Source organism: Tarenaya hassleriana, unplaced genomic scaffold (genome assembly GCF_000463585.1).
Source record: "Tarenaya hassleriana unplaced genomic scaffold, ASM46358v1 Cleome1, whole genome shotgun sequence".
NCBI lineage: Eukaryota > Viridiplantae > Streptophyta > Magnoliopsida > Brassicales > Cleomaceae > Tarenaya > Tarenaya hassleriana.
This window is the reverse complement of record NW_010960187.1, coordinates 2,113,140-2,129,532: the sequence shown is the minus strand read 5'-3', so window position 1 is coordinate 2,129,532 and position 16,393 is coordinate 2,113,140. Positions and strand designations below refer to the sequence as shown.

The 16,393-nt window shown below is 33.3% G+C and overlaps 1 protein-coding gene across 1 annotated transcript; it reads right to left on the bottom strand.

Moving 5' to 3' along the window:
• Positions 1-8,438: 8,438 nt before the first annotated feature.
• Positions 8,439-10,637, bottom strand: LOC104805648. The gene is made up of 5 exons (XM_010530285.2): positions 9,968-10,637; positions 9,606-9,881; positions 9,280-9,499; positions 9,066-9,182; positions 8,439-8,954 (listed from the first exon to the last, which is right to left on the bottom strand). The coding sequence occupies exons 1-5, from the start codon at positions 10,337-10,339 to the stop codon at positions 8,830-8,832; spliced, it is 1,110 nt and encodes a 369-aa protein (XP_010528587.1). The 5' UTR covers positions 10,340-10,637; the 3' UTR covers positions 8,439-8,829.
• Positions 10,638-16,393: the final 5,756 nt, after the last annotated feature.

The window sequence follows — 16,393 nt, the reverse complement described above, 5'->3', positions numbered from 1 at the left end:
TAAACAACTCACACCAGATTTGTTTTCTTTTCCAATACGCACCCCTAAAGTCCTAATAGTTTTGTAGATAAAAACAAATTAAATAAAGACTATAAATGAGTGAATATCCACAAATAGACTGTGGTTTAAATATTCACATACTGAAAATGACATTTTTTCAAGAAGGGACTATAGGATTCTGGATTTCTACAGCATGAACAATTTCCTTTTTTATCCTTTACACACATACAAAATCAAATGAATATTTGGAAAATTAGCAAACTTTTTTTAACTCATTTTTTTACTATTTTTCCTCGTTTTAATTTAACAATAAATACAAAATTTTAAAATTAATTTAAGAATCGCTATTTTCAAAATTAATTTGTTCATTTAAACTGAACTTTTTTTCAAGCTGAGGCTCGGAGACCGAAATCACGGAAGTAGCCCTACATGTTGGGTGATTTCGCAGAAAAAACGCAGCCTTTTTTTCAAAATTTCAAAAGCTTTTGAATTAAAAATGACCGTTTTTCCTTTGCCTTTTCGTTTTTTTATCAATTAAAAATATTTAAACTGAATGACACGATCTCCGAGTTCCGGGGGGGTAAATTCGGGATTTCAAATGATTGGCATTGATTTAGGAGGAAATGCCACGTGGAGAAGGATGATTGGAGGAGAGTTGCAGGGAGAGCAGCGAAGCATGTCTGTCAAATGCTTTATCACATGCGAACCATCACATGTCCCCTGTATATATATGTATATTTATAATATGAATGTGATGCAACTTAATAATTATAAAAATTATTAAAATTGTTGTTATAATTTACGACTCGTATCACATATGATACGGCCATATTACGACGATTTTAAAATTTGGTATCTTGATTAGTTTCTATAAATAGAGTCACTGTTGTTGATAACCATGTGTGTACATATAATATCCAAGGTTGGAATCATATTTGGGATGATATTCTTAAATAATTATCACATATGCAATATTGCTGAAATACCCTTCACCTGCTATCTTTACTTCTATACATACTCTCCAAACAAAAAATTAAACAAAAAAATAGATTGAACATGACAAAAGACAATAAAACCCTCTCGTAAAAAAATGTAAAGGATTTCTCAATTTAAAAAATTCAAAATAAAAACATAAAATAATATTTTATTATCTTCTTCCTCCTCTCTCCCGACTCTTTTCTCTCTCTCCTCTCCTTCACCATTTTTGTTCTCTCTAAAAAAAAATCAGAGATTTTCATCGCTAAATCTCTATTTTCCTTAAAAATTTCGTTTCCCCTTTAAATCTCTAACTAGATTTGAGATTCAATGAAGAAAAAACGACGACAACGAAGAAACATAACTTCAAAATCATCATTGTATTCATTTTCGTCACAATCTTCGACCAAAAATGAAATCCTTATGCAGATTGCGGCGTTAGACGAACACATGGTAGGTTAAACGAACACTTCTTTTTAGATTGGTTGGATTTTGAAATTTATTGTTGTTGAGTTGAAGTGCAAATTAGGGTTTTGGGTTTCTGAAATTTTGGGGATTTTGAAGTAGAATGTTGGTTTTTAACTCAAATAATCGATTGTGATGTGAAATAGTTAAAATCGAGTTAAATGAGTCAGTTTGAATCACAAAGTCATTCATAACAGTCATATAAGTTACAATATCATATGGGTCAATGTATAAATATATGAATGATATGATGGTTTGGGTAATATATATGGTCATAATCATATAAGCCACATGGTCACAAAGTCATATAGGTGACATGATCGTATGATCATAAAATCATAGGACAAATGGTTATTTAGGTCACATAATCCAACATCTGAGTATATAAACTATGATTTCGCGGACAATGATCAATGGTCACATAGTACGAATCATATGTTCACATGGTCACAAGGTCACACGGTCACATGGTCACACGTTCTCATGGTCACATGGTCACACGGTCACAAGGTCACACGGTCACATGGTCACATGATTTAGTATAGTAACAAGGTGTCATATATATATATATATATATTTTCTTTCAGGGATAAAAAATATACTATATGTATGAATGAATGAAGAAACAATTTTCTTTTATATGGAGGAGTATGAAGGAAGTACAAATCACAAACGATTATCTCTTTGGTGAAACATATAGATTTGAATTCGGAAAGCATATGCTAGAAAAAGATTCGTAAAATGAAAATTTATTCCAGAAAATCTATAAAGAAGAAAAAGAAGAGTAAAATTCTAATAAAAAAGGGAAGAAAAATAGATAATAATAGAAGATGAGCGAGAAGAAGAAGAAATACCATAACAACAATAATAACAAAAGTTGGCAATACATAATAGATCGTGATAGTTTATCGGCAAAATAATTTCGAACTGCCTTTTTTTATATTCAATAAAGAAAGAGATATCACAACAACAACAACAACAACAATAACAACAAAATTTGACAATTCATAATAGATCGTGAGTTCACCGGAAAAATATTTTGAACCACCTTTTTTTATATTTGAACCTAATGTTAAGCTCATTTTTGTTATTCGTTTGAACCCTATACGATTTGTGGTATTATTTTTAACACAAATACGAACTTTTTAATGTTTTACAGAAAATTTTAGGTTGAAATGTTGTATATGAAAATTTGGGGTTAAAAATTGGGAGAAAAAATATAGGGTTTAAAAATAAAAATTATATAGGGTTGAATATTCAAACCGGGTCTCATATTAAAAGCAAAAAATAGAAATAATGATTGTGGATCCTACGAAATACAAAAATCTGGCAAAATTCTAACTAGTTCTTCGTGTAGGTCCCACAACATATTTCGGTCACAATGGGTCACAGTCGGTCACAACCGGTCACAACCTTCGATCCATTCGATTTTTGTTAATTTAATCACTCTACAATGTCACACATATCTCATAAGCTTATTCTATATTGTTTTGGACATGTTAATATGGTTTTTACGATTTTTGTGTTTCAAAGTTATTCTTCCAAATGTGTTCATATATGTTTCATAGTGTTTTATGAGTACTTTTGATAAATTTGGTATATTTATTCTATAAGGCCCTTAAAATATTTTGAAATTTTCACACACACACTACATATTTGATATATACACTCTGATAAACCATCTCAAAGCTTAAAAATTAAATTTTGGCTTATTTTTATCAACACATTTTGGTCACGGGTCACAGTCGGTCACAATGGTCACACAGTACAAAATTGCACTTCGGTCACATGGTCACATGCTGGTCACAATGGGTCACAACGATGATTCATATAAGTAAAATTATTTAGTGTATAACAAGAGTCACATATATGCGTGAGTAAATAAAAATTATTGGATAACTAAATTTACTCAGAATTATTTTAACATAGTATTATACAAAAATTTTAACATAATATTGTAGAAACACAATACAACATTATTATACAAAGGTTTTTTAACACATTATTATACAAATACATACACCATTATTATATAAATTTCGTCTCTTTTTTCACTCCAAATTAGGCGTTCTCCCTGATGTTGATGTTCACTTTGCATAATGGATTCTCTTTCGGATTTCACTAGGACCAAGATATTGTTTTTTATTAGACCTCCAATACTTCCTTTTCTCTTCCACTATAGGTTGCAAAACCACAAGATTTACAAAATTTGGGTCATCAATGTTCCATTCAGAACTGTTGTAACTGCTAATGCATTACTTTATCAACATGCGGTGTCAATTATTAAGAATCATCGACATATCCTTCTTTTATTATATACTTATCAATCCATTCCACAGTCTTGGAAAGATAAATATCAACCAGGCCTAGCATCGGAAACTTTTTTGCCTTCTTCAATACAAAGTTGATCGATTTAACTGCATTTGTAGTCAATAAGTTGTACATTTTTACGTTCTTTAGTACAAAATTAATCGATTCAGCCGCATTTATAGTCAATAAGTTATTTCTTTCATGCTTAAATTTAGACATCACCCATGTGACCATTATTACCAATTTGATCATTCTAAACCATATGATCATGTGGCCTATATGAACATGTGATCATGTGACCGTGTGACCATATGACCTTGTGACCGTGTGATCGTAAGACCATGTGACCATGTGACAATGTGACAGTGTGACTATGTGATCTTATAACCATTGTAACACACGTGGTCTGTTATCCTAATTATCTGTGAACCATGAGATCAAGTGACTATATGACCATGTAACCTGTATAACCCGTGACACACAATAATATTCTAAAAACACCTAAAATGCATATTCGACACAAATCTATGACTATAGTATATTGCAATCGATAAAACAATGAAAACAACAACAATTAGAAGAAAAGAACCGCAAGAATCATCAATGTGCATGAAAAAACTGGGATTTCGATACTAGCTTACCTATTTTCAATTTTCTCATTGATTTTGCTTTGCTTTTCTCTTGATTTCGTTGGTTTTTTTAAGTGAAAATAGCAAGCTAAAGAGGAGAGAGAAAATATAGAAGAGAGAGAAAGCTCTGTCAAGATTAATGGTGGGAGGAGAGAGAAACCGAAAAAGAAGGAGAGGAGAGAGAAACTATAGTTTCTAGGAGAGAATTTTTTAATTAAAAAATTAAATATAAAATAATGTCATAAGGATATTTTGGTAATTATATATGAAAAAGGGTAGAATGGAAGTATGAATTTTTTTAATTTTGAGGAAGGGTATAGATAGAAGTCCATGTAGCACATCGAAGGTATTTTAGAAGTTGTCCCGTTTAAATAACTACATATAATACACGTTTTACTGCTTCGAATTTACATCTCTTTATATTAAACTTTTTAAATAAATCTAAAAAAACATTAAACATTTTAAATGATACAAAAATACATGAATTTTTATGCGATTATAAAAGAACAGTAAATTTTTTTAGTGATTAAAAAAATACATAAATTTTATCAGAAAAACTAAATAAAATAATCTGATGTATTTATATCTCTTTATATTATGTCAATCGTTTTGTTTATTTTGACAATTGTAAAATAGTTAAATATTTATTTTGTTAAATTTAAAAAATTTAATGTTTATTTGATAAATTATAAATTTTATTATTTTTTTGTTAAAATTTTAAAACTGAATGTTGTTTTTGAGATTTTTCTATTTTATTATTTTTTTTTTCAATAGATATTTACATTTCCAAGGATTCCATACATGCATTATGCACATAAAGACCAGAGTGGCAACTTTGTAATTTGTGGCCTCTTTTGGATTTCAATACAAATCAAAAGTCAGTGGTCAAAAGGACGACGTCATCCCAGACTTCTCGAATGGCTGCGCATTCCATTGCATACAATTCCAATTCATTTTATATACATGAATGATTATGATTATGTATTAAAGTTTATATAGATATAAATTTTCAATAGAAGGTCAGAAGTGGTTTTATGTATGTTATAAAATTTTAAAAATATAATATTTTTTTTTTGAATTCTCTGAAAATAATATGTTGGTGTCATGTGAAAACTAAAAAGAAACACCTAAAAAGTTTATTTCTATTATATAGCTGAATGTATTTACTTATTTTTTAAAAATAATTATTTTTGTTTTATAATTATTCGAAACCGTTGTGATTTTAATTTATCTACAAAAATTAATTCGATAATATCATAATTCGAGACGAAATAACGCTTTTTACTTGAATCATATTTGGAGACGGTGTTGAAGATTTTCTTATATATATATATAAACACAACACAATTATGCGTACGCATGATTCGATAGGAACTGAAGAAGAAAATACTGGATGTAATTTCATGAACTAAGCAAATGAATTATTATTTGATTAGATAAGATAATGAAATTTAATCTAATGAATTTAGTTGTGGTTAAATGGTCGGTTCAACTCTACTGGTAGAGAGAGAGAGGATACGTAATTTAATTACGGTTATGTAGGTTATTTCTGGATCGTCATAGATATAGTTTGATCGTTCGATAAATTTATTAATTAAAAAAATAATGAAATTATGGGTTGGATTTCGTAACAAGTGGTGAAAGTCGTAAAAATAAATAAATAAATAAAACACTAAATTTTCAAATTTTGATAAAAAAAATACTGAATTTTTTATTTTATCAAATAAATATTAAATTTTTTAAATTTGACAAAACAAATACTAACTCTTTTACAATTGTCAAAATAAATAAAATGACTGATTTGGCATAAGAAGATTTATATTATTTTGCTTAGTTTTTTTTTTACGATCGAAAGAAATTTATATATTTTTTTATCACTAAAAAAGTTCAGTATTTTTTTAATAATAGTAAAAAAATTCATATATTTTTTGAATCATTTAAAAATTTCAGTATTTTTTTAGATTTATTTAAAAACATTATTATTTATTTGATAAAAAATAACTTTTTAAAATTGAAAAATTCAATATTTTTTTTATTTTCCCAGAAAAAATCCCCATTTTTGTTCAGACGGTCAACGGCGGCTTGACGGCAACGCAATTTGGCAATTTGCAATGCGTTTTGCCAAAATTCAACTAACCAAACGGTCCATAACTCCAACATCGACCCCATTCATTCCACTCACAATGTCATAATCTATATAAAAAAATCTATCAATTAATTTATTATAAAAAATTATTAATAAAAATATTAAAAAGAAGAGAATAATAAATTGATTTAATTTTGATACATACAGTCAAGGTGCGATGTTTTTGACCTTAACAGAAGGTTCGGGGGGGACAGGTCATCGAACAAGACACGCAGGAAAAAGACTTGTGGTTTAATTACCACATCGATTGATTAGGTCGAAATAACAAAGACATGTGACCCAATAGATTGTAGGTGAGTGGTCAAGTTTGGGGTAGGAGGTAACTCCACTTTGAGATTGAGTGTTCGATTCCTGGCTGGTGGGGAGGAAGTTAATTCCTGGGTTTATATGATTCATATACAAAGTCTGCTCCCAGACCGGAGGTTTACCTAGTCAACACGTCCAAAGAGTAACAGTTAGGGGTCTTTCGTTATCCAAAAAAAAAACAAAGACATGTGTGTTGGGATGATGTTAGCGTCTTCTCATATGGGGACGACGTTGAATGATATTAACTATTTCTCGACCGGAATTATTCGATTCCAGCAGGACCAATCCTATTTATGTAATTCAGTTTTAATAACGTTATATGTTTGGTTGATTAACAAAAAAAAGAAAAACATTATATGTTTGGCATCACGATTGCGAAAGTGAACCGAATAAAAAAAAAATCAAAAAATGATTTTTTAATGAATTTCTCACTAACAAAAAAACTGAATTCGAACGGAAACTGAATAGTTGTCTTTTTTTATAATCGAACCAGACGAAAATGGCCTTCTTTCGGCATACACGGAATACTCTCACAGTGTATCTGAATACAAAGCCCACTCGGCCCATTCTAGGGTTCGCTCTGAAGCCATAATGGGCTGATCTTGCAACCGGGCTTTTATCAGCAAAGTTATAATGGGCTTTTATCAACAAAGTCATAATGGGCTGAAATTGCAACCGGCCTTTTATCAACAAAGTCATAATGGGCTTTTATCAACAAAGTTAGCCCATACTACAAACACAAGAATTCCACAAATCTGACGATAATATGGGAAATCCAATATCTATACGAATTTAAAAAACTTTATAAAATATATTCTTAATATATATTAGAAGTTAGAAAAAAAAAATTATTTATCGATTTAGGATTTTATAATAAATCAGTGTATTTATAAAATATATATTTAATATAAATTAGAAGTTAGAAAATCGAAAATTTTAAAAATTAGTTGTGGATTTAGGAGTTTATAATAAATCAGTGTATTTGTAAAATAAAATTTTAATTACATTGTAAATTTCGGATTCCTTTTGCAACAAAAAAGAATTCGTACTTGTCATTTTTTTATATATATATTGAGAAAATTGGTACTCAAATACTGGTCCTGAACCTGAATGTTTTTATGGTTGTTGGTAGTTGGTTGAGCTAATTCTTTGGACCTTGGAACTTTTCTACACCCGAGAGATTACATGGACATGTGCAGGATTTCCTTATTTTTTAATATTTTGGTTTACTTAGTTATGGATTTATTTTTAAATTTTTTTTATAATTACTATTATCTGGATTTTACATCCGTTTTGATTCGATTTTAATTAAATAAACTACTTATTTTATACAAAAATATTCCAGTCATATTTATGTTGAATTCGTTTAATTTAATATTTGAAAAAATGATACTTATATTTGAATATTGTTGTTGTATATTCAATATTACCTTATTCCTTTCGATTTTAGCCAAAACTTCAGCCTCTAATATATTAACGATCGTACCCAAAAAACGTGTCAGGACGAAGGCCCATTAGACACGCGTCACGACTCGCAATGGCCCAATAACGTTTAACCTTCCTCTCTAAGCAACAATTATTTCTACTTATATATTACGATTGGAATTTTTGTACACCCAATTTGTAAATCAATCAAGCCTCGTGATTTTATAACTTTGAAGTAATTACTTCCAACAAATTCCTTCATTTAAAAAAAAAGAATTTGATGAAAAATGGAATACAAATTCAAAAAGAAAAAAGTTATCAATAACCTCCAAATTTAAAACCAAAAGCTCTAATCTTTTTTTTTTCTAAACCAAAATTTATTCCTTTTTTATACCCACATTATTGTCATTCTCCCTCCTGCAAATATCATCTAGGTATATTCATAGTTTCTTTGATATTATTACTGCATTTACCCTCAGCCGCCATTATCAGGAATTGCATCTTCTTCCCCTTGTGATTCATCTTTTACCTTAACAAACACCCAAAAATACAAAAACCCAGATACCTAGAGATTCAGTAAGACCAATCCGAAGGCAACCGGAGCTCGTTCGATGCCGCCGTTTGCTCCGCCCTGATTCCCCCGCGGTTCTGACCCGAGAATCCGCCATTGTTGCTGCTCCTGAACCTCAACGAGGTATCTGCGTATTATTGTATTCCATCATATATTGCATCGATTATATATGCCGGAAATCTTACAATGTTTTGGCAAAGCGAAGAAGAAAGAAGATACTGATTTTGATTTTTCTTACCATTGAGATCGGCAGGAGACTCGAAGCGAGGCCGGACAATCCGTTGAGCGGCCGAGTCGTCCAATTTCAGATTCAGGGCCTCAGCCACTCTCGCCGGAACCACCATCGTCGAAAGGGCTGCAAAATTCAAATCCATTAGCAAAATAAGACGGAGCAAATATTGGAATTCTTACATTGAAACAACAAATGAAAAAGAAAGAATAGTGGAACTCACTCTGCTTCTTCTGTGTCTCGGTGGCGGGGACACGGCGAGGCAAGAAGACGCCGGTTCCGGCCGACACACGTTTTCCGGTCGGCTGTGCATGTTGCAGATTAGGCCATGCACATGGAGACAAACCCACAGCACGACCAGTGTCGTTGCCGCCACTACGCCTTCCCATGTTACGCATCACTTGCCTGTGCTTCATCATCTGCTGCTGCTTCAGCTGCTGAAACTGTTATGCCCATAAACGAACACACAAATCCAGATAATAAGAACCTTGCTGAATTGATTTTGATAACAGAGGAAAGTGAAACAGAGCAGAGATTCGATTAGTTTACTAGGATGGCTTGAAGCTTCTGGTAATGAAGGGGAGGGTGGTGATAGTAGCCAGAGCCGATATTAGGATTTTTGGTGGGGACGGGGACCGGAGATGGTTTTACGGGTGGACCAAGAAGTCCTCTTCCGCCATGGTTGATTCCGTACGGCTCGTCCATTTCCTCGGCCGTGGCGAAGTACAGATCAACCGCCGCCGGAGAAGGGACTCGCCGTCGACAGTAGCAGCTGATTCCGGCGGCACACAGGGTCGATTCCGGCGAACCTGACTGACTCCACCCCTGAAAATTTCACAATAAAAAGCAGTGAGTCACTACATTCTCGAAAGAGTGGGTAATTGAGAGGGAAACGATTCTAAGGCGAATACCTTGATCTTGTTGCCCGCCGGAAAATTATGGTTACCGCCAAATTCGCCGGCGAAATCCTCTTCCAAGGTAGAATGAGCCATCTGGCGGGCCAACCCAGATATGAAATTCTCCTCGTCACTCTCCGTTTCCGTCGAACCGACCAGAGACTCGACAGGAGAACTGAGACCCGAGTTCACCGCAAGAGACCCGAACACGGAGCGGGACTCGTTCGGGAAGAAGAACTTGGAGCCGCCATATTTTCCGAACCCGGACCCATCAAAGGTATCTATGCCCTTGAACACCTTGTTCTCCTCATCCATAAGAAAGTCCTCGTCGGTAAGAAACTCAGGCGGAAGCCAGAAATCGCCGTCATCGAGTAACCTCGGTTCCATGGTTAGAAAAATCACAAAACCCAGATGATATTTAGAGCAAAAGTAAACGAAAACGGCAAAGAAAAGACAGCGAGAAATATCAGCGAAATGGGCGTGGGATTTTAATGGCGGAGCTTGCTGCTTGCTTAAGATTCAATAATGACAGTCTCTCGAATTTTTATAAGATAACTCGGGGCCCAGCGAGAACAAAAAGAGAGAAGAAAACCCTAAGAACTCAGAGAGAATTTGAGAGAGAGAGACTCAGAGAGGTAGAGGTATTTGTAGAGGGAGAAGATGAAGTGGTGAAAAGACGAGGTGGTGGTGGTGGTGGTTGTGGTGGTGGCTGTGGTGGTGGCGGTGGGGGGGACACCGTTAAAAATCCACGCGCTGGGGAAGGCGAGTGGGGACCACGAGCTTGGGCTAGTGTGGGCCTACTACCACGCCATGTAAGGTAATGGCGAGAATGTTTGTGGGCCCATTTCTATGTGAATAACCTATGATCTGGGAAAATGACATTTTCCTACACAAACTTTTTTACGAGATGTGACTTTTTCTTACACGAATTTTTAATTTGACAAAAAATTACACCAAATTATCAAATTTGCCAAATTGATACAGGAACTACCCGATTTAACTACAATTTCCTACACAATCCGAAAACGGTGTTAAGTGTCTGTTAACCGCTGACGTGGTATGCCACGTGGCGGCTGACGTGGCACGCCACATAGATTTTTTGCCACATCAGCATGCCACGTCATATTTTTAAAAAAATTCCGAAAAATATGAAAAAAAATCGATTTTTTTTAAATTTAAAATAAATATATTCATATATATTCATATCTATATACAAATAAAAATATAAATATAAATACTCTTATATAAAAATATATAACTATATATATACAAAATAAAAAACATACACATATATATACAAACATCTATACAAATATATATACATATACATACAAACAAATATAAACATAAATACTTCTATGTATATATATATCTATATATATCAAATAAAAATATACACATATATACATGCATTTATACAAATATATATGCATATACATACATACAAGATATATATAAATATACTTGTATGTATGTATATGCATATATATTTGTATAAATGTATGTATATATGTGTATATTTTTATTTGATATATATAGAAATATATATACATAGAAGTATTTATGTTTATATTTGTATTTGTATGTGGATATGAATATATATATATATGTGTGATTTTTTTTTTTTGTATGTATGTATGTATGTATATGCATATGTATATATACATATATATATATATGTTTATATATGTATATGTATATATAAATATATTTGTTTGTATGTATATGTATATATATATTTGTATAGATGTTTGTATATATATGTGTATGTTTTTTATTTTGTATATATATTTATATTTTTATTTGTATATAGATATGAATATATATGTATATTTTTTTTTGCTGTTTATTTATTTTATTTTAAATTTTTTTAAAAAAAAATCGATTTTTTTCATATTTTTTCGGATTTTTTTAAAATATGACGTGGCATGCTGATGTGGCAAAAAATCTATGTGGCGTGCCACGTCAGCCGCCACGTGGCGTGCCACGTCAGCGGTTAACGAACACTTAACACCGGTTTTGGATTATGTAGAAATTGCAGTTAAATTGTGTAGTTCGTGTATCAATTTGGCATATTTGATAATTTGGTATAGCTTTTTGTCAAATTAAAAATTCGTGTAGGAAAAGGTCATATTTTGCAAAGTTGGTGTAGGAAAATGTTCCCTAATTATTATGAAAACAAATAGAAATAAGACTTATGAAAATTATTTCATATTTTATGTAATTGGTCTCGCAAACTTTCCGAAATTATGGAAATACACACGCATACACATGGAAAGCTGAAAGCATATTCGATCTCTTGCGTCTTAATTTTCCTTCAAATATTAAAATCCGATTTCTCTCTTTTTTTTTTTCCTGCCGAAAGAACATCGTTTCACATTATTTCACTCGTCGATCCAATAATCTAATTTTATTTTTTTTGTAACTAATAATCTAATTTTCATATGACTCATCTCTTACCTTTTTTGTTTTTGCACTGTATCCATTTTTCCTTGTATTTTCAACTTCTATATTTTTAATTTAAATTACAGTAAAAAAAGCAAAGAAGATATGTGCTCACATACACACACATATATATATATATATATATTAAGGAGATACGGGTTTGGTTCAATTATATTTTATTTTAAATTTTGTATTTTATAAAAAAAAATATTTGATTCTTTGGGTTTTATTGATAAAAATATTTATTCCGCTTTTCAATTATTTTAAATTCTCATATTCGAATTTGATTTATATTTAAAGTCTTCATTTATTGGATTATATATTAAATGTTTAGATAAATTGAATTCAGATATAATTAATTAAGTGTTACCTTAAGTTAGATTCCAACTCCATTAATAATGCTAATCAGCCTAATCGGAATCAAGGAAAGCCACCTTAATTATTTTATTTTGAAGTTTAATTACGTCATACATACAAATAAAATGTATGTTTCCTTCAAACCGACACATAAAATAATATATTATTTTTAAATAATTTTGTTTTCATTTATTCCCTTATTTTTATATTCGATTCGATTTTTTTAAATTCAATTAATTTGATTTTAAAAAAAATACATACACAGTCAATATTTTCTAAACCACGCTTCATTTGGATAGGCTTATATATATATACTATTACTATATATTCAAGTGAGTAGTATTTTTTGATATTAAATATAAATCAAGTGAGTAAAAGCAAAATAAATCGCCGCTTGTATTGTGATACTTTAGGATTAGATATAGTTGGGTCGCACATGTTCTCGTCACGTGCGTAGGCTCCACTCTTCACATGCATGCCCATGCATGCACCACCAAATATTCAAAATAAATCGCCGCATGTCCTCGCTTGCAAGGTAAGCTAATTTATGAAGTTGAAAAGTTATACAACAATTATGAAACTCCCAATATTTTGTAATATCTCTTTCTAAGTAATTTTTTTTAACCGTTTTAGATTCTGAATACTGAAAATCCTTTTAATCTATATAGATATATATTTTTTTTTTTGTGCGATAAAAAAGTACGTGAATTCGTACGTAACAATATTAGTAAAGCAAATGTACACATTGTTAGTTATTTTAGAGTAGATTGGTGGAATTTAAAATCTCTCAAAGGATTCTTGTTTCACGTGTATTACAAGTGTGGTGGAGGAGTAAAATACTTGTAAAAGATGTGTCGTGAATTGATTAAGTGTTAAGGATTAGTCGGAAGATATTGAAGGTGGCTCGTTTGGCTCGTTTTTTCCGATAAAACAAAACTGGAAAAAATGAGCGACCGCTCAAAAAATGAGCGACCGCTCAAAAAATGAGCGACCGCTCAAAAAATGAGCGACCGCTCGGAAAATGAGCGACCGAAAATGAGCGACCGGTCAGGAAAATGAGCGGGTAGCTCATTTTCTCTGATGAACAAAACTGGAAAATGAGCGACCGCTCGAAAAATGAGCGACCCGCCTGATTTTTCTGAGTTGTTCAAATGAACGAAAAATCGTGTCTGTTCGGAAAAAACTTCCCTATCCTTGCACCTTTTGACTTTTGGAGTGTTAAAAACATTCCTAGACGTCTGAACACAGTAGTATGAAATCTAATTGATTTTTGAGAGATTTGTGAGCCTTGTTGGTGAAGAAACTTGCTACTTCTTCTCCATCTTTTACTGTTCATCTTCTTTCTCGAGTTTTTCTGTTTCGGGCAACGTTTGAGGAGCAGATCAATCGTTGCTGGTCTTCTTTGTATCTCTAAACGTATTCTCGGGTTTCTCCTTTGCTCGGTGGGGAGGGAATAACGTTTTAGGAAAGTGTTCTACACGCCTAGAAGATCATATCCGGTTCTTTCGTTTTTATTTCGATTTCATTGTTTTTATTGTTCTTTCTGGCTGTATCCAGACCCACATTAATCTAACAATCTAAAACGTTATTTCTTTTTTCGGATACACGGGGAAGGGGAAATCGAATGACGGGTATGGGTTCTTCGCACTCCACGACCGGAGGAGAACGAAGAAGAGACGCTCGCTCAAGTACGCACGAGGAACAAGTGGGACAACGACAATTATGTGTGTTGCGGACACATATTGAACGGTATGTCCGATGCCCTTTTTGATGTGTATCAAAATATAGAGACTGCAAAAGAATTGTGGTCGAAATTGGAAGAGAAATACATGTCGGAAGATGCCTCGAGTAAGAGGTTTCTTGTAAACGAGTTTAACGCTTACAAGATGGTGGATGCAAGACCGGTTATGGAGCAATTTCATGAGCTCCAGAGGATCTTGAGTAGTTTCACTCAACATGAGTTGAAAATGGATGAAACCATTATGGTTTCTTCTATTGTTGACAAGCTACCACCATCTTGGAAGGACGTTAAGCGTTCCTTGAAGCATAGGAAGGAGGATATGAACCTTGAGCAATTGGGATCGCATCTTCGGATTGAAGAGAACTTTCGAATGCATGACAAGAAAGACACACATGTTTCTTCGTCTACTACGGTTCATGTGGTGGAGGAAGAGAAGAAACGGGGCCAAAAGAGGCCAAACAAATCCCCGAAAGGCCACTCAAACAAAAGGCCTAAACCGAGTACTTCTTTGTATGTTCTCTCTTCCAATGTTTCAGATTTATGGCATGCTAGATTAGGTCACGTTCATTTTAAACGGATGCATGTAATGTCTAAGTTAGATCTTATTCCACCATGTGAATTGGAGAATGATCATCGTTGCGTTACTTGCATGAAAACAAAAATTACGAGGCTGTCATTTCCAAACGTAGAAAGAAGTTCAAACATTCTAGAACTTGTGCATAGTGACTTATGCGATTTTCATAGAAAATTATCCAACGCACGATCTCGAGTTAGCTGCGGTAGTGCATGCATTGAAGATTTGGAGATCTTATTTATACGGTGAAAAGGTTAAGCTTAACACGGACCATAAGAGTTTGACCTATGTGATCTCTCAGAAAGATTTGAATCTTCGACAACGACGATGGCTCGAGTTGATAGCTGATTATGACTTGGAGATTGCATACCATCCGGGTAAGGCAAACGTAGTTGCCGACGCCTTGAGCCGAAAGAGAATCCTATCGACTATACGAGTTCTATCATCGTCACGAGAGAACATAGCAGAACTGTCAGCTATGTTGGGACACATGGTGATTTCTGGGGAGGATCAGGCTCCGAGTTTAAGAGGACGAGTGATCTCGGGACAACGCAGTGATCCAGACCTAGTACGAGTCCTTGAGGATATGGATAAATATAGGGAGAAGGGTTACACATTAGATGACAAGCGTGCTTTGAGGCTTCATCACCGTCTTTGTGTACCAGACGATCGTGATTTGAGACATGATATTCTACGTGAGGCTCATCAATCGAGATTGGCTATTCATCCTGGAGCCAGCAAAATGTATCAGGGATTGCGACAATGGTACACATGGCCTGGTATTAAGAAAGATGTTGCGGATTTCGTTGCTCGATGTCTTACGTGTCAGCAAGTGAAGGCTGAACGACAGATGCCAGGTGGAAAGCTACAACCATTAGAGATCCCAGAGTGGAAGTGGGACTCTATTGCTATGGATTTTGTCGTTGGATTGCCATTGACCCAGACAAAGAAGAACGCTATTTGGGTAATCGTTGATCGATTAACCAAGTCAGCACATTTTATTCCGATTCGACAGGAGTATACCGTAGACCGACTGGCGCAAATTTATATTGATGAGATTGTCCGACTACACGGAGTTCCGAGTGACATTATCTCGGATCGTGACCCTAGATTCACATCCCGATTGTGGGGTGCGATACAGGAAGCATTGGGTACAAAGTTAAAGATGAGCACCGCTTATCATCCACAGACAGATGGACAATCAGAACGAACCATCCAGACGCTCGAAGACATGTTGAGAGCATGCATATTAGAATGGGGAGTTCCATGGGATAAACATTTGACGTTGTGCGAGTTTGCGTACAACAACAGTTATCATGCTAGC